We start from the raw sequence: 25,113 nt of genomic DNA, 5'->3' as shown, positions 1-25,113 counted from the left end.
GGAGAGTCACTGGTTGTTAACCCCCTTATTTCTCTCAGAAATTTAAAATGGATTTGAATTTGTCTGAGCTGTGACCCCTTTGTTCTTCTCTCTGTGTTTTTATAGTTGCTGACAAGGCTGCCTACCTCCAAAGTCTGAATTCTGCTGACCTCCTTAAAGCTCTTTGCTACCCTAGAGTGAAGGTTGGCAATGAATATGTGACCAAAGGGCAGACTGTGCAACAGGTAAATATGGTTAAAGTCACTTAATTCAAATAAACAAAAAGAAACTCAAGTGTTCATTCTTTTCTCTGACTTTCGGGTTACTGTACTATTCTTCTTAAAGGTATACAATTCTGTGGGTGCTCTGGCAAAAGCTATCTATGAGAAGATGTTCCTGTGGATGGTCACTCGTATCAACCAGCAACTGGACACTAAACAGCCCAGACAGTACTTCATTGGAGTCCTGGACATTGCTGGCTTTGAAATCTTTGATGTAAGTTATTAAGGAAAACCAATCTATAAATGGAGATCTTCAACTCCCTTCATTTTTCTAAACATTCACCATGTTTTGTATTTGACACACTCAGTTCAACAGCCTGGAGCAGCTGTGCATCAACTTCACCAATGAGAAACTGCAACAGTTTTTCAACCACCACATGTTTGTGCTGGAGCAGGAGGAGTACAAGAAGGAAGGCATTGAGTGGGAGTTCATTGACTTTGGGATGGATCTAGCTGCCTGCATTGAACTCATTGAGAAGGTGTGTATACATTTTCAATTACTTGAAATCCTAAAGAAAAGTTTAATTTTCACTCCAGAATTTTCAAAGTTCCTAAAATTAATTGTTTCTTTACTTCTCCGAGTAAGAAGGCTTTATATTATTATCTTACTTGGAGCAATCCTGACTCTAAGTCACTTACAAATTAAATAGATCTCGAGATGGATTATTAGGATTCTTTCATTCATACATCTTCATAAGTCCTCTTTTATCTTTCTTTTTATCCTTCAAAGAAGTATCCTCAATTTTCTTTTTCAAAACAGTTTCTTTAAATATGACTGAACAAAATCAAACATCTTAAATTTTTAAAAAAGCCTCCGGTGTACAACATTGTCCCAATTTTTAAAAAAGTTGAAATAAAAGAAATGTTTTCTCACTTCGTAAAAATGTATGATTACTCCTCAAAATACTAATTCTATTAGCAAAGCATTATTTTTTTCTCACTGAAACAACGTTGCCTTCCTTCCAATAGAGTATGTTCAATAATCTTTCTTTTGTATATATACTAATTTATCTAGTATGGAATTGAAATCTTAGCAATTCTCAGATTTCTTTATGAATTATTCCAAACCATTAGTATCTTGAAATATAAGGACTATTAATAATTAAAGGCTATGATTTTGGACTGTCATAATTTTATCCTCTAGTTCTTTGGATTTTATCCATTCCTGATTCATTATCTTAGAAAATTTACTATATTTATATATGGGTATGGGGTTTAATCTGTTGAGTTAGATTAAATTACATTTTATACATTTCTTTTTTAACCTTGATAAAATCATAGTATCAGAGTACCCATAAAAATCCAAAAACAAATGGTATCATGAGCTGAAACCTTCCTCACTTAAATACTATTGTTATAAGTGCCAAGCTAGGAGAAAATGGTACACTCATAAGTCACTGAACATCTCACAAAGGAAGTTTACTTTGCCTTAACAGCAAGGATATGGAACAAGGATATAATGCCATTAATCTTATAGAAGTTAAGTGGCCCCTGTCATCTCCATCTAGAAATGGGTCCAGTCAATTAGTCATAGTGCATAGAGATTGGTGGCCCTAACATAGCTTTATATTTTGACAATTTAAGAACAAGAATTCTCATGAAGGAAATAATGGTTTGTATCTTTGCGAAAATTCTGTTGGCTTTAAGACTATAAGAAAAATCATGCTATTATAACCACTGACAGATATTTCTTTTGATATGGTCTTTTGAATCAGTTATGTTGTCTGACATTTTAATTTGAATAGAAAGCTATAAGTGTATGCTTCACATACTTCACAATGTGAAGACATATTTCCATAGACATATAGTTTTCTTAAAAATACCATTAGACATACTTTTATATTAGAAAAGATAGTTTTTTATCATCATATAACTTCACAATCTTTTTTATAGAATTTTGGCATCTTATTATTATTAAGGACAGAGTAGAATATAATGTTTAACCATATAAATTTGCATAATGATTAGAGTTCCACTATAAAACAGTATTCACATTAACCTAAATTCATTTTGAATATGAAGTTTGTAACATGAGAACATGTAATACACACATAAACACACACATATAATATCAAATCTTTACAGAAAACACACTTCCAGAATATATAATGATGACTTGATGTTTCAACATTTGCAATTGTAGAGATAATCTCATTTATTATTAAATATAATTATTAAATTTAAAACTTCTGAAAAAATAGTATATTCTGGGCTATTAAATTTCCACATACAATTAAGCCAGGATTTCCTGGGAGAATATAACTATAAATCTCTTTCCTACCCACAGCCAATGGGCATTTTCTCCATCCTGGAGGAGGAATGTATGTTCCCAAAGGCAACAGACACGTCTTTCAAGAACAAGCTATATGAACAACATTTGGGGAAATCCAACAACTTCCAGAAACCGAAGCCTGCTAAAGGAAAGGCTGAGGCCCACTTCTCCCTTGTGCACTATGCTGGCACAGTAGATTACAACATTGCAGGCTGGCTAGACAAGAACAAGGATCCCCTGAATGAAACTGTTGTTGGGCTGTACCAGAAATCCTCAATGAAAACTCTGGCCTTCCTCTTTGCTGGAGGAGCTGCTGCTGAAGCAGGTAATTTTTCTTAGAGTCATATAATAACCATTTGGGGGTCATTAACCCCTTTGGCAGTCCAGTAAAGTCTATGGTCTCCTTGCATAATAATATTTGAAATATATAAAATACATAGAACTATGAAGAAAACTATATTGAAATGACTTAAAATATTTGCAGCAACAAGAAGTGCCTGAAGCCTAGTTAAGAACCACTTATATAGGAGTTGGGTACATAAACACTACCCCTAAATACTGTCTCTAGGAAACAAGTCTCTTTTGCTAGTGTAAGGGCAAGAATGTAAGGGATAAAATATTTAAGAGTGTAGTCACCAGGAATTATTACTCATTACCAAATTATTTTTATGGTAATTTATTTGCAAAAGGAGAAAGAATGAAAGTAGGAAAAATCAGAGAGAGTAGATATTTACTCCAGCCTGATCCGAACCAGGCAGGGTTTAAAAGGCCCAGCAAAGGGGGCCCAGAGGTAAATTAAACAAGGGTTCTAGCCATGAGGCCTCCTCCAAGATGAGGAGCCTTTCCAGATGCTAGAATCTCCAGAGCAAGCCAGTGGAAGGAGTCAGTCTTTTTCACTCACCCATATGGTAGTTCAAAGGAAGAGATTTAAGAACAGTCTCACCAAGTCCAGGACTCAGGTCCATGAAGCAGATTTTTCACCAGCCTCCCACTCAAACTCAGAACTCGGAAGAACAAAGAACTCACACTCACAGGAAGTTGTAACTCCTTAAAAAGACACTTCTTTGTGTCACTTCCTGTACCTTCTTCTACTTTACATGGACCAATTATAGTCTCTAAATTTTCTTAGGACTGACCAGGGGGCATTCGGTGGGTTCTGATTAGTCACTCACTTTCACACATGTGGGTCACAGACCACCCCCACTTAAAGATAAGTGGGGTGTATATGCTTCTTCTGATTAAATCTAAAAATGGGCAAGGGAGAGTTAATCTCATCTTCACACTGGGGATAAGGAGGTCCATCCCTTCCTTATATCCCCTTTTCTTATAATTGTGTTTTAATTTATTTATCTTAGGAATCTTTTAGCAAAATTATATTCTCTTAGCCAACTGACTATACAATTTAGAGAAATTGTATTCTCTTAGCCTTTTAGACTGCACAGTGGATAAAAGTATGAGGCCTGGAGTCAGGAAGATTCATCTTCCTGAGTTCAGATCTGGTCTCAGATACTTACTGTGGACAGATACTTACTAAGCAAGTCATTTAATTCTGTTGGCTTCAGTTTCCTCATATGTGAAATGAACTGGAGAAGGAAGTATCAAACCAGTATCTTTGCCAAGAAAACCTCATAAGGGGTCACTGACAGACGCTACTGAAAATGACTGAACAAAAGTCCACAAATCTGAAAATTAATTTAAAGGGGTAGGACATGCATACTAAAAATCTGTGTGGCAATATAAAAAGGGCAGAATTTAAGGGCCAAAAAGAATTTGAGCAGGAATAATTTGGAAAATTATAAATGATAATATGTAATGTACTTATTTTCTTTTATTTCTCAGAGGGCGGTGGAAAGAAGGGTGGAAAGAAGAAGGGTTCTTCTTTCCAGACGGTGTCTGCTCTTTTCAGGGTATGATATAATCTTGAAATCAACAGAAAGATGTAAAAACAATTATATATGAACAGATTTAGAAAGGCTCTCAGGGAAAACTAACCTTAATATATCCCAAAGAATTAATTGATCCTCAAATACTTAAGTCACTATATCAGTCACACATAATCAAGGGCTAAATTCACATTTTCTCCAAATGACAGTATCTGGAATAAATATAACCTAGACTTGGTTAACGTCTTATAGAAGAAACACATTAAAATGTCCCTATAGTCCGTTTTTTTTTTTCAGTTCCTTGGCATTTCATAGTTTTTTTATTTAATTTTTTAAGGTTAGTTTTCTTTATATCAACAAGCCTAAAAGACTAAACCAGTGACTCAAATTCCTTTTCACCTTTTTTCTTCCTCTTGCTAGTAGCTTTTCTTATGAATATGGACAATATAAATTAAATCACTTTCTAAATCCTTTAAATTTTTTAGATAGTTATATAAAGTTACAGTGAGTGGTTGTCAAAAATATTGAATGCCTTTTGGACATCTATAACTAAATAACCTGTTGGCGTCATAAACTCACTATGTCCAAAACAAAAGTTATCTTTTACTCCAAATCATGCCTTCTTCCAAACTTCCCTACTAAGGGCACCACTGTTCTCTCAGTAACCCAGTCTCAGAACTCTGGTATCATTAACAGCTCCTCTTTCTCACTCCATACATCGATCCATTTATAAATCTTATTTCTACCTTCACAGCATCTCTCCTATTTGTCTCCTTTTCACCACTCACATAGACCACTGTCCTAGTTTGGGCCCTCATCACCTTACTCTTGGACTATTGCAAAAGCTTTCTTAACTGGTCTCCCTGGTTCATATCTCTCCCCATTTCAATCCATTCTCTGCTTATTTGCCAAAGTGATTTTCCAAAAGCATAGATCTGACTGTCACTCATCTACTCAAAAAAGGATCCCTGTCACCTCCAGATCAAATATAAAATTCTTGGAGAGCATTTAAAACTCCTTCCTAGCTTCTCCAGTCTTTTACACTTTGCTCTACACCAGGCACTCTATGATCCAGAGATATTGATGTACTTACTATTTTTACACACAACCCATCCATTTCTCATGTTTATGTCTTTGCACTGCCTGTCTCTCATGCCTAGAATTCTCTCCCTCATGTATCTGCCTCTTGCCTTCCCTTGCTTCTTTCACATGTTGCTTAAAATTACATCTTCATAAGAAGCCCTTACCAGTCCTCCACAGTGTTAATATCTTTCCTCTGAGATCTGCTCACATTTACTCTGTATTTCTCTTGTTTGTATATAATTGTTTACATGTTGTAACCTCAGGATAAAGCATAGTCCCTAGCATACAGTAAGAGATTAATAAATACTTCTTGACTGACTGATACACTGATGCTATATCCTGGCATGGAGGTGACCTTTTCTACAAGGCCATGCCAATAAAGCTCAATGTTTGCAAGGCCCTGTACAACCTTAAAAGCTTTAAGAAAACACATAGTGATGGAATATTGCACCTAGTGATTGAGGGCCAAGATTGAGCTCTATTTAATTAATTTTTTGGCTTCAGCAACTCATAAAGATGTTTCTGTAAAGAATAAAGGACTTGACATCTATTTTGGGAGAGGGAAAAAGCCATAGCAAGTGAAACAGACTTTTTGAGAAATTGAAATAAGATAGTTCATTGATAAGGTTTTCAAGTAGCTACAAAAAGGAATTAGTAACATCTTTTCATATGATCTTACAGGAGAATTTAAACAAGCTGATGACCAACCTTAGAAGCACTCACCCTCATTTTGTACGCTGCCTTATTCCCAATGAAACTAAAACACCTGGTAAGAAAGAGTGCCATTCAAGTAGATGCCATGGTTTTTACCTTGATTTTTAAGTAAAATTTACATATTTTGTTGTTTTTTCAGGTGCCATGGAACATGAACTTGTCCTGCATCAGCTAAGGTGTAATGGTGTGCTTGAAGGCATCAGAATCTGCCGGAAAGGATTCCCAAGCAGAATCATTTATGCTGACTTCAAACAACGGTAAAGCTCTCCCTCTGATAATAGCATCATTTTTACTTTAAAATGTCATTTGATTTGTCTTATAGAAAAGTATTATTTTCAATATTTCAACAACAAAACATTAAAGACTATTAGTTGAAAAGTCATATGAAAAGAGAAATCTGGGTAGCAGAGTAAATTTATCCTTCTTACTAAACCAGAGAAACATCCTGGTCTCGATGATATACCATTTAGTGGAAAATACTCAGTCACATCCTAGCTGTCTGACCCAAATTGCCTAGCCCTGACTGCTCTTGTGCCTTAGAATAGATACTTGCTATTGATTCTGAGAGAAAGAATGTGTTTAAAAAAAAGAAGAAAAAAAAAGAAAATGGCACTAGGTTTGTTCATTCATCTGTTTATTTAGTTAGCTATCTACTCATCTATTCATTCATAAATTAGTTAGCTTATTTATTTTTGAAACTGAGACATCCTATCCTTGCCAGTCTGGAAGTGTAGCAGCTATCATAGACTCACTCTCATTACTTACTGACTGACATGGGATTTTGGCCTTTTCTGTTTCTGAACTAAGCTGATTCATTCAACCTTTTAAACAGCCAGATGGCTCACACCATATTTATTGGAGTTAGTACAGAATCCTGATTAGCTTGATTAATTGCTTGTCTGAACCCCTGAACTCAAGTAATCCAGCAGTCTCAGTCTCTACTATTAACAAAGACTTCATTTTTTAAAAAAATACTGTTTAATATATAATCTCCATTTTTTATATATGAAATATCCATTTCCATAATCTCTGCAATATCCTTCTCCAGACATTGCTTATAACAAAGAATAAAATTTAATCTAACCAGTGCATCAACCATGGCCAATAATATATACAATATTCTGCACCCTCAGTCTCCCACCTCTGCAAAGGAGAGGGGAAATGGAGTGCATTCTTAGAGTGCTTTTTAGGACCAAGGATGGCTATTACCATTACAATGTTTCATTTTTTAAAATTCACTATGATTAGGCTATAATGGTTATATCACCTTCTTAATGAAAACAATATCTGTATTCTACTTATTATAATAGATACAAGGTTTTAAATGCAAGTGCTATTCCAGAAGGACAGTTCATAGACAGCAAGAAGGCTTCTGAGAAACTTCTTGGCTCCATTGACATTGACCACACCCAGTATAAATTTGGGCACACCAAGGTAATACCACTGACCAAAATTTTCACCCTAGACAATTACTTTCCATTTGAAATTCCAACTGAAAATTGTCAAATTCAACCTTTTCTTTGCCAAGGTCTTCTTTAAAGCTGGCCTGCTGGGAACCTTAGAGGAGATGCGAGATGACAAATTAGCTCAACTCATCACACGCACTCAAGCCATATGCCGAGGCTATCTGATGAGAGTAGAATTCAAGAAAATGATGGAAAGGAGGTAAGACCCATATTAGCATTTCACAATATCTATATTTCTTTTTCTTTTAATTGAATGTTATTATTCAATAATCCAAAACATATGCTCAATTAATGGATTCATAAGCATTTATTAAATTTCTTTTTTTTTCCTAGGGACTATAGTAGGTACTAAGAATACAAATACAAAAGTAAGACAACCCTTATCCTCAAGGATATTACATTCTGTTTTTCATAAGTTTCATTACTTTTTAAATGAACTTTCACTTACAGAGAGTCTATCTTCTGCATCCAATACAATGTCCGTGCCTTTATGAATGTCAAGCACTGGCCCTGGATGAATCTATTCTTTAAGATCAAACCCCTACTCAAGAGTGCAGAAACAGAAAAGGAGATGGCCAACATGAAAGAAGAATTTGAGAAAGCCAAAGAAGATCTTGCCAAGTCTGAAGCTAAGAGAAAGGAACTAGAAGAAAAGATGGTAGCTCTAACACAAGAAAAAAATGACCTCCTTCTCCAAGTACAATCTGTGAGTATTTTTCAATATTCTACAAAAATCGATTTATTTGATAATAACAATAATTTAATATTTGTCAAATTCCCACTATAATTTGTATTTCTTTCATCTTGATTATGAGATTTTTCAAAATAATTTTTAAAAGCTATAAACTGTTGTATAGAACAGAGGATAAAACATTGGTTGTAGAATTAGGAGGCCCAAGTTTGAGTGCAGGCTCTGGTGTTCACTAGCTTGTAACTGCCAAAATCTCCCCTGAACCCCAGTTTTTTCATTTGTAAAATGGAGATAATAACTGCATTACCTACTTCACAAAGCTTTCTGCGGAAAGTATTTTTTAAATCTTTAAGTGCTATGTAAATATGGATTATTATTTCAATCCAATTTTAAAAAACACCTTGAGCAACCCTAAAAAAGCAAGACAGATTCTTCTTTAATCATTTTTGTAATGTAAATATTGTTCATACAATGTTAATTTATTAACATATGTACATACGGTGTATACATATATATGTGTGTGCATTTTGTATATTCCTTGTTTTTTTTGTTCTATCTTCCCAGAACCTGCTTTGGTTTCCTTAGGGTTTTTTTTTTTGGGGGGGGGAGGCGTATATTTTGGATATAAGTAAGAATGTACTTTGTCCTCATCAGTACAGAAAGCAAACTAAAAGAAAAGTTACATGTAGCACTCTTAACAATGACTAATTGGAGAGAAGAGGGAATTAGTATCTATTCTATGATTACTGAGTTCTTTCTTCTTTTTTCATCTTCTAATATCTTGAGTTATTGGCCCTAAGTATCTTTTATGTAATAAGTTTAATTTATAAAGCAGTTATATCCAAACCACAAGGATTTATTGGATATAGTTTTATAGTGGCTGTCTGCTTCTTCTTCCCTTTTAGTTGATATGTTTAAAGCCTAAATCCTAAGCTTGAAAGAATAAGAAAACAAATAAGAAAAATAAGAAAACAAAAAGGTCACTTTAAAAATTATTTTCTGGGGGCAGCTAGGTAGCTCAGTGGATTGAGAGCCAGGTCTAGAGATTAGGTCCTAGGTTCAAATCTAGCCTCAAGACACTTTCCAGCTGTGTGACCCTGGACAAGTTACTTAATCCCCATTGCCTAGCCCTTACCACTCTTCTGCCTTGGAACCAATACACAGTATTGATTCCAAGAGGGAAGGTAAGGGTTTAAAAAATATTTTGTTTTTCTGTTCTCACTCTCTTGCCTACTACCTTTTTCTTCAAACTTTCTTTTATGCATATGTTAGTTTAAGCACAATGGCATTTCACACTAAAGTTTCCAAAGCTCTTCCTCATGTAAACATTTCTCCTTGTAAATTAAGGGTGTTGGGAGACTAAGACATAAATGAATATATATTGTTTACCTTTTCATTACTTATATGTATATAAGTACTTTCAGTATTTATTTCATATTTAAAATATTTGATGAAAATGTGAATAAATGTAATAGCTTGTGTTCCTCAAAATCAACATTCCTATTTCAAGCAAAACTTTGAATTTGGTAAGTTTGGGATATGTCATCTTGCTTAACTTTACAACTCTCTTTTCCCCCTGTCATGTCTTTCACACCTCAAGATTTTTGTGAGGCTAAAATCAGATAAATTTAGAAGAATTTAAAAATTAGAAATGCCTGATAGAATTACAAAACACTATTATGCAAAATAATAGATTAATTTTAGCTGATCAGTTGGATGAATCAGTCAATATTGTTAGTACATACAAACCAAGCAGCTGGTTCATTCTTTGCCTTGTCTGTTTTTTGGATAAGTTATTCTTTGTAGATGTGTAGCTATAGCTTTAAAGAATTAAAAGGATGGTTTTTGTTGGGGGGTTTTTGACCACAGGAAGCAGAAGGTTTGGCTGATGCTGAGGAGAGATGTGACCAGCTAATCAAAACCAAAATCCAACTTGAGGCTAAAATCAAGGAAGTGACTGAAAGAGCTGAGGATGAGGAGGAGATCAATGCTGAACTGACAGCCAAGAAGAGGAAACTGGAAGATGAATGTTCAGAACTCAAGAAAGACATTGATGACCTTGAGCTGACACTAGCCAAGGTAGAAAAGGAGAAACATGCTACAGAGAACAAGGTACAAATAATACCAATAAAAATGAAGTCATTTATATTATGAATATGTTATGTATAAGTTTGACACAATACAAAATAATATAAAAGTATCTTTTCTCAAAAAGGTGAAAAACCTCACAGAAGAGATGGCAGGACTGGATGAAACTATTGCTAAACTTACCAAGGAAAAGAAAGCCCTCCAAGAGGCCCATCAGCAGACCCTGGATGACCTGCAGGCAGAGGAGGACAAAGTGAATACACTGACCAAAGCCAAAACCAAATTGGAACAACAAGTAGATGATGTAAGTATAAAAAGCTCATTGAACTTTTTACACACATTGACTGATAGGATTTTAAGGTTAGAAAAAAGAAGTTCCTTCTTTAATACAAAATAAATTGTTTTTATATTAAATGAATTATGGTACCACATCATTTTAACATAACTGGATTCCACTAAATTTTTTTGTTATTTTAACAATGGAAATTGGTACTGCTTAAAATTTTCTATCTCAGGGGCAGCTGGGTAGCTCAGTGGATTGAGAGTCAGGCCTAGAGATGAGGTCCTAGGTTAAAATCTGGCCTCAGACACTTCCCAGTTGTGTGACCCTGGGCAAGTCACTTGACCCCCATTGCCTAGCCCTTACCACTCTTTTGCCTTGGAGCCAATACACAGTATTGATTCCAAGAGGGAAGGTAAGGGTTTAAAAAAATTTTTTTTAATCATTTTAAAATTCAGCTTGAAGGATCCTTGGAACAAGAAAAGAAACTTCGCATGGACCTAGAGAGAGCAAAGAGGAAACTAGAGGGTGACCTAAAGTTGGCCCAAGAATCCACAATGGATATTGAAAATGACAAGGCACAACTTGATGAAAAATTAAAAAAGTAAGAAGTACAGTTTAATTTCATTATTAAACTGATTGAAATAAAACATTGGTAAAAAAATAATATCTCAGAATTAAAATAGATACTGGAAAAACTTTAGAGGACACCACTGGTCTAAGAGATATCTGGTATCCTTATTTTCCAAAATCATCATTATAGAGGGAGTATAATGTTTAATTTTAAATAATTAAATGAAAATTTATGGATTTATGGTTCCCAGTAGCATGTCTTGTTTTTCTAAAAGGAAAGAGTTTGAAATGAGCAACTTGCAAGGCAAAATTGAAGATGAACAAGCCTTGGGTATGCAGTTGCAGAAGAAGATCAAGGAGTTGCAGGTAAAGTCATCACTTCTCTGGATGCCACCCTTAGAGAATCAGCCACTGACAGGAAGGGGCTAATAGGTGTGTTTTCCCCTATTCCCAGGCCCGCATTGAAGAACTAGAGGAGGAAATAGAGGCAGAACGGGCCTCTCGGGCCAAAGCTGAGAAGCAGCGATCTGATCTATCCAGGGAACTTGAGGAGATCAGCGAGCGCCTGGAAGAAGCTGGTGGGGCAACTTCAGCTCAGATTGAGATGAACAAGAAGCGAGAGGCTGAATTCCAGAAGATGCGCAGGGACCTTGAAGAGGCCACCTTGCAGCATGAATCCACAGCTGCTGCCCTCCGCAAAAAGCATGCGGATAGTGTGGCAGAGCTTGGGGAACAAATTGATAATCTGCAGAGGGTGAAACAGAAACTGGAGAAAGAGAAGAGTGAATTGAAGATGGAGATTGATGACCTTGCAAGTAACATGGAGACTGTTTCCAAAGCCAAGGTACTGTGGTCTGCTGTAAAATCATCCCTTTGTTTTTATTTGCAAGGAAAAAATAAAAACAAAAGCCTATTTTTTTACTATACATTGTGTAAAAGCCTTAGGAATATAAGATTCAGAGCTAGAAGAGACCTTGGAGACCATCTACTTCAACTCACTTATCTGGCAGATGAGAAAATGGTAGTTTTGCTAGTATGAAGAAGACACTAAGGTTTAACTCTATCAATAAGGACTCATAATTGACTAGTAACTGACAGAAGATAAATCCTAATCTATAATAGTGAAAGCTATTGTGTATGTATCTTCATTTAAATTACTTTACTAGAAAAGGAAAAAAATATTCTCACTTTTTATCTTATTGATGCAAAATTATTTTGTTTTTACCTATGTATGAGGCACAGTAGTAAAATAAGCCTCATGTGAAAATAATTCTCATGACTTTAATCATTCCTTATATTGCATATTTTAGTGATGCTAAAAGCCTAAAGCAGCTTTGAATTTTCTTTGATATCAGATATCTAAGATAACTAAATTAAGATTCCTTTCTTTTTTTATTCCTTATTTCACAGGCAAATCTTGAAAAAATGTGCCGCACCCTGGAAGACCAGCTCAGTGAAGTAAAAACCAAGGAGGAAGAGCAACAACGCCTAATAAATGACCTGTCAGCTCAAAGGGCACGCTTACACACAGAGTCAGGTAATTATACAACAAATATGGGGTGTTCAGGGAGGGGTAGTATCTCTGGTATGGAGGGCTTGTTGTGCCCTTCTAGGGCAGCTCTCCAGCCTCTGACACCCAGCTCTCACTTGTGGCTCCCAGTAGCTGCTAGCATGCGGCAGCGGCCACACCCCGGGCAATGGCTTCAGGTAGGCTAAACCTTGTGAGGGTAGCCATCGGGTTGTAGACCCTTGGTGAACCAGGGCCTTGCTCACCCAGCATGTGAAGACTGCTTCAGCTGAACAGACGGAAAAAACCAATAAGAAAGTTCAATGGCTGAGATGGCGACGCAGCAAAGCACTGTGGAGTGCTTAGGGCATGTTGGAGCACAATAGACAACAAGGCCATCCAATGCAGCTGAGGAAGTCTCCAGGTGTAATGACTTTTCATGCCCCTAGACCCAGGCTTCCAACGCCGAGAGAGTGGGACTGTCTCTGTGCATCGACTTTTCCACTTAACTCTCCTTCACACACAAGTGTCTTTGTGCACACTCATCTATCATAGATGAAAATGCACAAAGACAATCGTCATCCTCGGTTACTGAGAGACTACTACTACTTGTGTAAAGTGTACTAGACTTATAGTGTTTTATATAGTTTATATAGTTTCTGTAAACTAGATTCAGATTTTTCCTCTCCCACTTACTACCCATTTAACTACAGGCAAATTACTTACCCTCTTTGAGCTTCAGTTTCTCCATCTCTAAAATAGGAGCATTGAATGAGTTGGTTTCCTAAATCCTAACTCCATGACCTTTCTAAAGATGTACAGAAGGAGAAGAAAATATCTTCTCTCTTTGCTATTTCTATCAAATATCACTCAGTCAGCTCAACATTTATTTGTTCCATGTTCTTCTTCAAATTAGTCTTGATGGTAAAATATGAAGCTTATGTAACTGACAAATATTTTCTGTAATCAATCAATCAACAAACATTTAATAAGTACCTACTATGTGTGAGATATTATACTTGGAATATAGCTACAGAAGTGAGACAATCCTTTCACACAAGGAGTTTATATTCTACTAGGAAGATATAATGTTCTCAGAGATAAATAAATATAGTACATAAATTACACAAGAGATTGGGATGGAAGAATGGCACTCATAACTAAGGAGTCAAGAAAAGTTTCTTGAAAAAGTTAGAACTTGAGCTGAGCCTTAAAAGGAGATTGGGAATGGGAGGAATGCACAGTATAAGCTAGATAGCACAGTGGCTAGAGCAGGAGGTCTAGAATTGTGGGTATCTAAGTTCAAGTCTGGCCCTAAATAGTTCCTAGCTATGTGACTTTGGGCATATCACTTGACCCCCCCATTGCCTAACCCTTACCACTCTTCTGCCTTAGAACCAATATACAGTATTGAGTCTAGGATGGAATGTAAAGGCTTTATAAACAAACAAACAAAACAAATAAATAAATAGATAAAAAATGAATGAATGAATAAACAAACAAAAAGAATTGCGACTTAGACAAATGGCAAGTGAGAGAGATGAAAACGAGTTAGAGCTGCTGATGTGTGGCCTTGAAGATGTTGATGTTAACAACTGCTACATGCTATTTACAAGAACAGCTACTGCCCAAATCACCCCATCATTCAGTGGTTCTGGAAGGCTGTGTTATTGATGGATGCTACAGGGACATCCCGAGTACCTATGAATGCATTTGATGAACTTTATGGTTCAAACCTTCCTCAGCTGTTTACAATAGAGCAATGGGGAAGCCCTGAGAAATTGCCCAGAGCTCATACAAGCTTTCATACACCAGCTTTGAAGATGAGCAACGTCTATGTCTTGCTGCTGCACGTGAACGCCGACACCAGGCCACAACCGCACCTCCCGTAACAACTGGAGTTTCATGCCCCATGTGCCACAAACTTTGCGCCTCAGTCTTTGGACTCCAAAGCCACATGAGGGTACACCGTAGAGGAAACTGCACAAAAACAACAGTCATTCTCGGTCACCAAGAGACTACCACTACCACTACATACAAGCTTTAATCGCCTTGACTTACCTTCATATGAAACTTTTGAAGATTTAAGAGAAAAACTTCTCCATGTACCATTACTAATCATTATTTTTATTGCCTTGTGATCTGAGAAGGCTGCATTCATTATTTCTGCTTTTCTGCATTTGTGTGCTATGTTTCTGTGACCTAATGTATGGTCAATTTTTGTGAATGTGCCATGTGGTGCTGAGAAGAAGGTGTATTCCTTTTTATCCCTATTTATTTTTCTCCATATGTCTATTAATTCTAATTTTTCTAAGATTTCATTCACTTCTTTTACCTCTTTCTTATTTATTTTTTGATTTGATTTATCTAAATTTGATAATGGTTGGTTTAAGTCTCCCACTAGTATGGTTTTATTGTCTATTTCTTCCTTCAATTCGCCTAGTTTCTCCATTAGAAATTTGGGTGCTATATTATTTGGTGCATACATATTGATTAATGATATTTCCTCATTGTCTATAGTCCCTTTTAACAAAATATAATTACCTTCCCTATCCCTTTTGATCAGGTCTATTTTTGCATTGGCTTTATCAGATATCATGATTACCACTCCTGCCTTCTTTCTATCAGTTGAGGCCCAGAAGGTCTTACTCCATCCTTTAATTCTGACCTTGTGGGTGTCAACCCGCCTCATGTGTGTTTCTTGAAGACAACATATGGTAGGGTTTTGGATTCTAATCCATTCTGCTATTCGTCTACGTTTTATGGGTGAGTTCATCCCATTCACGTTCAAAGTTATGATTGTCATTTGTGGACTCCCTGGCATTTTGATTGCCTTCCCTAATTCTAACCTTTTCTTCTTCGGCTCTACCTTTTAGTCCAGTGATTTACTTTGAAACAGTCCCCCTTGTCCCCTCCCTTGATGTTTCCCTTTTTAGTCCCTCCCTTTTTGTTCCCTCCCCCTCCCCCCTCTCTTTCCCTCCCTTTTTGCTCTCCCTCTCCCCCTCCCCCCCTTGGTTTTCCCTTCTCCTTACCCTTGTTGGGTAAGATAGAATTCAAGATCCCAATGGATCTGGAGGTTTTTCCCTCTCAGAGCTGATTTCCCTGAGATTGAGGTTTAAGTAACCCTCCCCCCCCTCTCTTCCTCTCCTTCTTATAGGAGTTTTCTTCCCCTCCCCTTCCCATGTGAATCTTTGTGTGAGAATGATTATTCTATTTGGTCTTTCTTTACCCCCTATTTATACATTACATTTTCCCCACATGTTAGTATACATAGGTTGATATAAATGTAGTCCTTATAGAAGAGAGTTTGAGTAAAAGAAGAAGATAACATTTTCCCCTTTCCTTAATATTTACCTTTTCAGGTATTCCTTGCTCTTTGATTTTCGGTATCAAACTTTCCACAGAGCTCTGGTCTTTTCTTTGCAAAAAGTTGGAAGTCTTCTATTTTGTTGAATGCCCATACTTTCCCTTGGAAGTATATAGTCAGTTTTGCTGGGTAGCTGATTCTTGGTTGGAGACCCAGCTCTCTTGCCTTTCTGAAGATCATGTTCCATGCCTTACGATCATTCAGAGTAGAACTTGCAAGGTCTTGGGTGACCCTGATTGGCATTCCTTTATATCTAAATTGTCTTTTTCTGGCTTCCTGTAGGATTTTTTCTTTTGTTTGATAGCTTTGGAATTTGGCAATTACATTCCTGGGAGTTGTCTTTTGGGGGTTTAGTGTAGAAGGTGTTCTGTGAGCTCTGTCAGTGGCTGTATTGCCCCCTTGTTCTAGAATCTCTGGGCAATTTTCTTTGATTATATCTTGTATCACCATGTCCAGTTTGGTGTTTATTTCTGGCTTATCTGGGAGTCCAATTATTCTTAAATTATCCCTTCTCCCCCTATTTTCCAGATCTATCACCTTGTCGGTGAGATATTTTATGTTCTCTTCTAATTTCTTGGTATTTTGGCTTTGCTTTATTGATTCTTGCTCTTTTACACGATCGTTGTCTTCCAGCTGCCTGATTCTGGCCTTTAAAGCCTGGTTTTCTTTTACAGTTTGGTCAAACTGGTTTTGTAGATGCGTGAATTTCTTTTGCATTATTTCCAACTTTTCCTCCCAGAAGGCTTCCATCTTTTTGGTCATTTCTGATTCAAATTCTTCATAGGTTTGTGGAGAGTTTCCATTTCCTTTGGAAGGTTTTGGAGCATTTTCTTTTATATTATCTTCTGTCTGCTCTGTATTTTGTATTTTGGCTCCATAGAATGTGTCCAAAGTCGCCCCTTTCTTCTTATTTTTCTTGGTATTTTGGGGCTTCTGTGGTTCTGTGGAGTTTGCCATTTCTGAATGTGGAGGATTAGTTTTTCTTGTCTCTTTCTGGTGTTCAGGGGCTTTAGTCCTGGGCAGATAGTTCTATGAGCTTTCCCTGGGTTAAACTGAATATGCCTCACTGGAACTGGAATGGAAGGGTCGGACCACGAGGCCACACTCTCCCCGGCTCGCTTTCCGGAAGTTGCCTTCAGAATCGCTGGCCGTGAGGCTGTTTCGTTGGCCTGCAGGGGGATGGGCTGCAGCTTTCCCAAGCTCCGGGCAAGGACTTTCACTGAGACTTGGATAGCAGGATCCAGCCCGTGAGGCTGTCTTGCCCGCCCTGAGGGTTGCTGTTGTTTCGACCAGCTCTCTGCAGCGGAAGCCCCAGGCAGTAACTTTCACCTGGACTGTAGAAGGCCCTGAGGGTTCTGCTCTCTGAGCCCGGCAGGGCTGCGGCTTCTGGGAGCCTTGGACTCTGCGCTCCTACCCCTGAGGTCCGAGTGATCTCGGGTTCTGGCTTTTAAGGGGAGCCGTACCTTTTGAACCGGGTCCAGGTCCAGGAGGAGGGTTCCCAGGGTCTGTGCTGTTGATCGTTTTGAATTTCGGCGCCTTAGGAGCTTATCGTTTGAGATCGGTTGGGAAGGGTTTTCAGGAGATCTGAGCTTTAGCTTTCTCTAAGCCGCCATCTTAACCGGAAGTCAAGAGAAAAACTTCTCAAGGCTATTGAAAATGCTCAAGAATTTGAAGGGGTGGATTAGGCAGCCGCTATTTTTTGGTTGTTGTTCATCAAAGCAAGTTCTTCTTGCCCTTTTGCATTTGCCTAATGGACACATAAGCAACAATGGTAGAACACTTGCACAAAGTTGGTTTCTGGAGCAAACAGTGCTGTTGCCTAAGTGCAGAAGTTGGAACTATAGCCTAAGGATAGTATTTTTGCATTTTCCACCACAAATTATCAACTGATTGATGTGTACACTAATTGCATTTCAGGAGGACTTGTTCTATTTATGTTGGGCCTCTGTAGGCAAAACCCTTAATAAATATTTTACATGCTTTCTAATGACAAAAAAAAAGTGACTTGCCCAGGGTCACCTAGTGTCTAGGTCTGGCTCTCAATCCACTGAGGTACCCATCTGCACCCCCTTTTTTAAAAAACCCTTACCTTCCATCTTGGAATCAATACTGCATATGTATGTATGTATATATATATATAAATTATTATTATTATTATTATCTCAGTGCAGGGTAGAAAAACAGGTCCCCTAGAAATTAAATAAGGTTATAAACCTTTGAAGAAACAAATCTATTATTTAAAATTTTCCAACATCAAAGCAAGTCTCCAACTTCATTAGCAAAATTTCCTCCATAAGAAGTATAATGGGGTGGGGGGAACCTACATTATTCATTGTTAATATGCATTTTCACGTAATACCTACTCCTGGGTAGAAATATTAAATTCTTCTTATGTTGGACTTCTGTAGGTGAATTTTCACGTCAGCTTGATGAGAAAGACTCATTAGTTTCTCAGCTATCAAGAGGCAAACAAGCATTTACCCAACAAATTGAAGAACTGAAGCGGCAACTTGAAGAGGAGACTAAGGTGAAAATTTCAAATCTGAGCTTTTAAAATATACCACCTCATTGAAGCAAATGAGGGAAATAGTATTGTCAAGGTAAATATCACAAATCCTGACTTTTATGTAGGCAAAAAATGCTTTGGCCCATGCTTTGCAATCTGCTCGCCATGACTGTGACTTGCTACGGGAACAATATGAAGAGGAGCAGGAAGCCAAGGCTGAACTACAGAGGGCAATGTCCAAGGCCAACAGTGAAGTTGCCCAATGGAGGACCAAATATGAGACAGATGCCATTCAGCGCACTGAGGAACTGGAGGAGGCTAAGTATGGACTCTTGTGAAGGGGCAAGAAAAGGCAAAGATTAGGAAAGTATGTGGAAAGGAATAAATTGTGTAGAGTTTAGAAGAGTAAAAAATGCTTTTTTCCCAAGTCTTTAAACAATTCACATAATCTACATAAATCCCAGTTTCTCCTCTCTAGAACAGGGTATTGGACTAGTTAATCTCTAAAATCTGTTTCAATGCTATGTCCTCTGTTCCCCTGTACTCTTTAATGGGATAAGATCAGAGGTCACTAACTGATAGAATTCACAATGGATATACAAAAAAGGTAGCTGTGGCCATTTCTTTCTCTTACAGACATTTCCAACTGGGAATGGGGCATATCAAAATCCATTTCACTCCCTCCCACTCAACAATTTCTTCTTAACTCTTTAGGCCACAACTAAAAGCTTTGTCCTCTACATATACACTTAATACAAAAATCTAAGGACTTTAAGGAAATAAAAACTTATCTCTCAAATTGTTCGATTTCCTTCCTAATGAGATAAGTACATTGGTAAGAAAGGAATTCTGAGGGACAGATTGTCTGGAGAAATTTGGGTGGAGGGGGGACCCAACTTATTCCTTTTGAGAAAATTATAGGAAAATGAATGTTTTAAGAATAGTTTCATAAAATTTAATTTCGTAATCATTCTTTTCTTAAAAATTCACCTTATTGAACTTGGATCTTTTCAGAAAGAAGCTGGCCCAGCGTCTCCAGGATGCCGAGGAGCATGTAGAAGCTGTGAATTCCAAATGTGCTTCCCTTGAAAAGACCAAGCAAAGGCTACAGAATGAAGTGGAGGACCTCATGATTGATGTAGAGCGGTCCAATGCTGCCTGTGCTGCTCTTGATAAAAAGCAAAGGAATTTTGACAAGGTATTTCAAAAGTTCCTATCTTTTAGGAAATACATAAAACATTTTGTTCTTGACCATAGAGAATAATGATCATTGCCCTTTTAGGTGTTGTCAGAATGGAAACAGAAATATGAGGAAACTCAGGCTGAGCTTGAAGCTTCCCAGAAGGAGTCCAGGGCTCTCAGCACAGAGCTCTTCAAGATGAAGAATGCTTATGAGGAGTCTTTGGATCAGCTGGAAACACTAAAGCGAGAGAACAAGAACTTGCAGCGTGAGTGCCTTTCATATATATCTTTTACCACTAAAATTCTAGAGGGAAATCTTTGCTTTTTTTATTCCTTCTCAATTAAATTTGCCTTTTTATTTGCTAATCAACAGAGGAAATTTCAGATTTAACTGAGCAGATTGCAACAGGAGGGAAGCAGATCCATGAGCTGGAAAAAATAAAGAAACAAATTGAGCAAGAAAAGGGAGAGCTTCAGGCTGCTCTAGAGGAAGCAGAGGTACATGTCAATCAATTAAGCAAGGAAGAAATCATCAAGCACCTACTTTTGTACCAGTTGCTGTTGATATAAATATAAAAAGGGGCTTATCTCTCCCCTTAAGAAACTGACATTACACTAGGATGGAGAAACACAACAAATGCTGGGCCCAATTCATTTAATAATGAACTAAAAATATTGAAACTTATTATTATATTTTTTAAAATTGAAGGGGTGCTTTATATATGTTAGGAGCATAATCACAATACTTTCCAGAATAATAAAAATAAGAACATCACATCAAGGCACAACTAGTTCTTTTTTAAAAAATCATTGCAATGTATAGAAAGTAGCCTTTATCTCAACTGATTTTTTTTTTCTATTAAGGCTTCACTTGAGCATGAAGAAGGCAAAATTCTGCGTATCCAACTTGAGTTAAACCAGGTAAAGTCTGAAATTGACAGGAAAATTGCTGAAAAAGATGAAGAAATTGATCAGCTAAAAAGGAACCATCTCAGAGTTGTGGAGTCAATGCAGAGTACACTGGATGCTGAGATCAGAAGCAGAAATGATGCCCTAAGAATAAAGAAGAAGATGGAGGGAGATCTGAATGAAATGGAAATCCAACTGAACCATGCCAATCGCCAAGCTGCAGAGGCCCTAAGGAATCTAAGAAACACACAAGGTGTCCTGAAGGTAAGTTGGGTTAAGTATACAATATCTTTCATAAAGTCTTCCATGTAGTTTTTAATTTTAAAATATTATAAAGTTCATTTGTAAATGTAATTTTTATAATAATTTGGTGATGAATGGTGGATTTAACACTGTTTACTTTATTTGATGATAATTTTCATTTTTTCAGTAGTTCTAGGGCTTGAAATAAAAAATGCATTGGATCCATTCGTACAATGTGGTTGTCCTAACCAGATTTACTTTAAAATTAAATTTCAAATTTGTTTCTGTTATTCTTGGAATATAAATTACAAAAGACTATTATACGTACATAATGATTTTGTAAAAATGCTGCATTTGCATTCACAAATTTTTTGAAATTTGCCTTCCTTTGACATTGCAAACACAAGATGGATGAGATGTCAAAAAACTATTTTCCTTTGACATATAGGACACTCAATTGCATTTGGATGATGCCATTAGAGGCCAAGATGACCTTAAGGAGCAACTGGCAATGGTTGAGAGAAGAGCTAACTTGATGCAGGCAGAGATTGAAGAGTTAAGAGCTTCTCTGGAACAGACTGAGAGGAGTAGGAAGGTAGCTGAACAAGAACTTCTGGATGCCAGTGAAAGAGTACAGCTTCTACATACCCAGGTGAGATTTATTGTTATCAATTAATTAATCAATAAACATTTATTAAGCAGCTAGTACCTAACAGGCTCTAAGGCATAGGGGATACAAAGGCAAAAATTAATAGCTCTCACCTTTAAGAAACTCACATTCTATCAGAAATTAGAAGCATTTTTCTAAAGATATAGATAATTTTAGAAGTTATATCTAGCATATATCTGGAATGACACAACCTTTGACTTTTCTAAAACTCTCAAAAGAATATATAACTCATGTAATAATAGGTATGAGTTTCAGGTACATTTAGGGACTTCTTATTTCAGACCACATGACATTTATGTTGATGAGAGCCTAGAGTGTTGATCAATTCTAGGAGTTATCTATTTTTGGAAAAAAGCATAGAAAAACTGACAACTACACTAAACTTCTAAAATTAAAATAAAAAAAATTTATTAAATATAGAACTAGATGCCTGTAGAGGCTAAGGGGAAAACTTAGAGTTTAGTCTATGTTCTGAAAGGAATGCTTATTATTTCTAGCAGGAGTGTTTTTCAACTACATAGGCATAGACTACTTATAATTTTTGTTACCAAAACTGCTAACAGCACCAAATTTTTAAAATATTATAACCAGAACACTAGCCTGATCAATACCAAGAAGAAACTGGAAACAGACATTACTCAAATCCAGGGTGAGATGGAAGACATGGTTCAGGAAGCCCGGAATGCAGAAGAGAAGGCCAAGAAGGCTATCACTGATGTGAGCAGAAAACACACTGATTTCTCTCTTTGATATAATTTATGACTAGCTGATATTTATAGTTTTCTTGGCTTCCTTTATAACCAGGCAGCCATGATGGCTGAGGAGCTGAAGAAGGAGCAGGACACCAGCGCCCACCTGGAGAGGATGAAGAAGAACATGGAGCAGACAGTGAAGGACTTGCAGCATCGCCTGGATGAGGCTGAGCAGCTGGCCCTGAAAGGAGGAAAGAAGCAGATCCAGAAACTAGAGGCCAGAGTACATAACCTAAATATTACATCTTTATCAGCCTATTCACTGACTTGTTTCAGCAAAAACTGTTGAAGATCAAATCAAATTAAATCTTTTTTTCCAGGTTCGTGAGCTTGAAAACGAGGTTGAAAATGAACAGAAACGCAATGTTGAAGTTGTAAAAGGCCTGCGTAAGCATGAAAGACGAGTGAAAGAACTCACTTATCAGGTGATGTTATCTAGTATTCTATATAATGTTCTCCTTCCTCTTCCACCCTCCATGGAAATGAAAGATAAGAATAGTTGTTGGGTTTGAAATAATGAAATTGCCAACTATCAATTCTTTCAGACTGAGGAAGACCGTAAGAATGTTCTCAGGCTTCAGGACCTAGTGGACAAATTACAAACCAAAGTGAAAGCATACAAGAGGCAAGCTGAAGAGGCAGTAAGTATAGCATCTTGGCCATCATTTGACTAAAGCAAATATTTCTTAAAATTTTCCTTCTATAATCCTCCACTGGCTACTGCATAATAACTTTCCCTACCCAACACATGGCCTCCAAGAAACTAAGCAGGATTTAGATCTGTGTTCCTTTTCTTGCCCTACTGGCATCATAACAGAACTTAAATTTGGGAAAGTGAAAAAAAAAAAGATGAGGAGGAAGTAGTGAACTGAATTGGTCCATGATCCCATACTCTTCATTGCAATTGCAATTCAGCAATATTTTCCTTCTTCCTCAGAAAAAAAAGAACGAGAAATGCAGACTTCTCTTTCTGACCAATATATTTTCTATACTCAGGAGGAGCAGTCCAATGTCAATCTCTCCAAATTCCGCAAGATCCAGCATGAGCTGGAAGAGGCTGAAGAACGAGCTGACATCGCTGAATCCCAAGTCAACAAACTTCGTGTTAAGAGTAGAGAGGTTCACACAAAGATTGTAAGTGAAGAGTAATATCCTAATTCTTCAAGGTGATGGAAGAAATGCACATAATGTGAAATTCTTGGTCACTTTACTCTGTAATTATTGTCTACCTTGTCCTTAATGTTAAAATAATAAAGCCTAAAAGGGAAATTTGCAAACCTAAGTTGCATTTGTCTTCTTACAATATTATTCCAATAATTTTAGGGATATTAATTATCACATTTATATGGTGGCCTAAATTTGGAAATCATTCACATATATCATGTCACTTGAACCAGACAATGACCATGTAATTAGCCAAAGTTAATACAGAATAATTTATCAACTCTCTCTTCTCCTGAGAAGATAATATAGTTTTATTACTTCCTTGAGTTTTTTTTTCCCTAAACAGCTTTTTATTACTACAAGGAACCAAAAGTCTTAGAGTTAAAAAGGACTTTTGTCAGTCATGTAAAGAATTAAATTTAGGGGTTTGACTAAAATATGAGAATTCTAAAGTTATATTGTGGTCACCAATTAAAAAATATTATAGGGATTCTGGGTAAACATGGTGGCAATCTAGACTCATCCTCTCCTCAACAGCCACTGCTATAGACTACCTAAAAAGAGAAAAAAAAATTCATAAGAACGAAGGGACTCTACAGTAGGGCACAGCATTGAAGGTATGTGGGATTTGGGCATTTCCACACTATGAGGTATAAAGATAATTTTAGCATTGTGACTTAAAGTCTAATTTTAATTGGTCAGCAGGGAAAATCCCAAATAATAAAATACCCAAGTCAGCTGGAAATTTATGGTGATTTAATTGATATAGTGGAAAAAGATTAAGAAGAAGGAAAAGGAGTGGGATTTCTCCTGCCTGGCTAGTGCCAAAAGTGAAGACCAGAGGCTCTAGAAAGTAAGGATGAAGGAATCAGCCTGAACTCCAAAAGGGCTCAGCCAAAATGCCTGAACCTGAATCAGGTCAAGGGCAAACTCACCACCAAACACAGACAAATAGCTGCCACCATGCCAAGATGTCGGAACGCTTAGCACGCTGCCAGCCAGAGTCGCCTCTCTGGGGAAAAAGAGAGAGAGAGGAAGTGACATGCCTTATATAGATGGTTTTACGCCACTTTCCTGTGTCTCATCTGTACCAATGATAGCTTAGCTTGACTTAGGACAACCCAGAGGTCTGTCCACTGTTTCTGATTTGTCATTTGCTAGCACATGTCCATGTAATGTGGGTGTGCACATTCCTGGGTACTAGACCAAGCAAGATGGAGAGAATCTAAAAAACACAATCCCCCCTGATGATGATTGGGGGACTAGCCTCCCCAATTATCACTAAACATAAGCATCCTGCACCCCAAAAATTTCTAATTGCAGGTTTATACAAAATTTTACCCTCTAAGAGGAAAACTATAATAGTTAGAGATAAGGGGGAAATAGAAGAGAGAGACAGCAAAACCAATGTTTTTGCTGGGCACATTGACAAAAGCCAATTAGGGGGCAGTCCCCTTTGGCATAAGAGTGTACATTCAAAATAAATGTTCAACCAACCACACC

General features: G+C 37.1%; 1 protein-coding gene across 2 annotated transcripts in view; it reads left to right on the top strand.

Moving 5' to 3' along the window:
- MYH4 (myosin-4) overlaps positions 1-23,728 on the top strand; it is a 35,063-nt gene extending 11,335 nt beyond the window's left edge. For both annotated transcript variants that reach the window (XM_001371494.4, XM_056817440.1), the window contains 28 exons: positions 106-224; positions 325-474; positions 569-739; positions 2,548-2,857; positions 4,372-4,439; positions 6,180-6,267; positions 6,352-6,469; positions 7,523-7,646; positions 7,741-7,877; positions 8,129-8,384; positions 10,239-10,481; positions 10,585-10,761; positions 11,196-11,341; positions 11,586-11,676; positions 11,765-12,154; positions 12,721-12,847; positions 18,593-18,711; positions 18,816-19,012; positions 19,705-19,888; positions 19,973-20,138; positions 20,246-20,370; positions 20,737-21,045; positions 21,473-21,676; positions 22,286-22,411; positions 22,499-22,669; positions 22,767-22,871; positions 22,992-23,087; positions 23,443-23,728. In XM_001371494.4, the coding sequence (XP_001371531.1) occupies positions 106-224; positions 325-474; positions 569-739; positions 2,548-2,857; positions 4,372-4,439; positions 6,180-6,267; positions 6,352-6,469; positions 7,523-7,646; positions 7,741-7,877; positions 8,129-8,384; positions 10,239-10,481; positions 10,585-10,761; positions 11,196-11,341; positions 11,586-11,676; positions 11,765-12,154; positions 12,721-12,847; positions 18,593-18,711; positions 18,816-19,012; positions 19,705-19,888; positions 19,973-20,138; positions 20,246-20,370; positions 20,737-21,045; positions 21,473-21,676; positions 22,286-22,411; positions 22,499-22,669; positions 22,767-22,871; positions 22,992-23,087; positions 23,443-23,595 (4,670 nt within the window). In that variant the 3' untranslated portion in view covers positions 23,596-23,728. The remainder of the gene's footprint in view (positions 1-105; positions 225-324; positions 475-568; positions 740-2,547; positions 2,858-4,371; positions 4,440-6,179; positions 6,268-6,351; positions 6,470-7,522; positions 7,647-7,740; positions 7,878-8,128; positions 8,385-10,238; positions 10,482-10,584; positions 10,762-11,195; positions 11,342-11,585; positions 11,677-11,764; positions 12,155-12,720; positions 12,848-18,592; positions 18,712-18,815; positions 19,013-19,704; positions 19,889-19,972; positions 20,139-20,245; positions 20,371-20,736; positions 21,046-21,472; positions 21,677-22,285; positions 22,412-22,498; positions 22,670-22,766; positions 22,872-22,991; positions 23,088-23,442) is intronic.
- The last annotated feature ends 1,385 nt before the right edge of the window (positions 23,729-25,113 follow it).

This window comes from Monodelphis domestica, chromosome 2 (genome assembly GCF_027887165.1).
Source record: "Monodelphis domestica isolate mMonDom1 chromosome 2, mMonDom1.pri, whole genome shotgun sequence".
Taxonomy (NCBI): domain Eukaryota; kingdom Metazoa; phylum Chordata; class Mammalia; order Didelphimorphia; family Didelphidae; genus Monodelphis; species Monodelphis domestica.
This window is presented reverse-complemented; position numbering and strand designations above follow the sequence as displayed.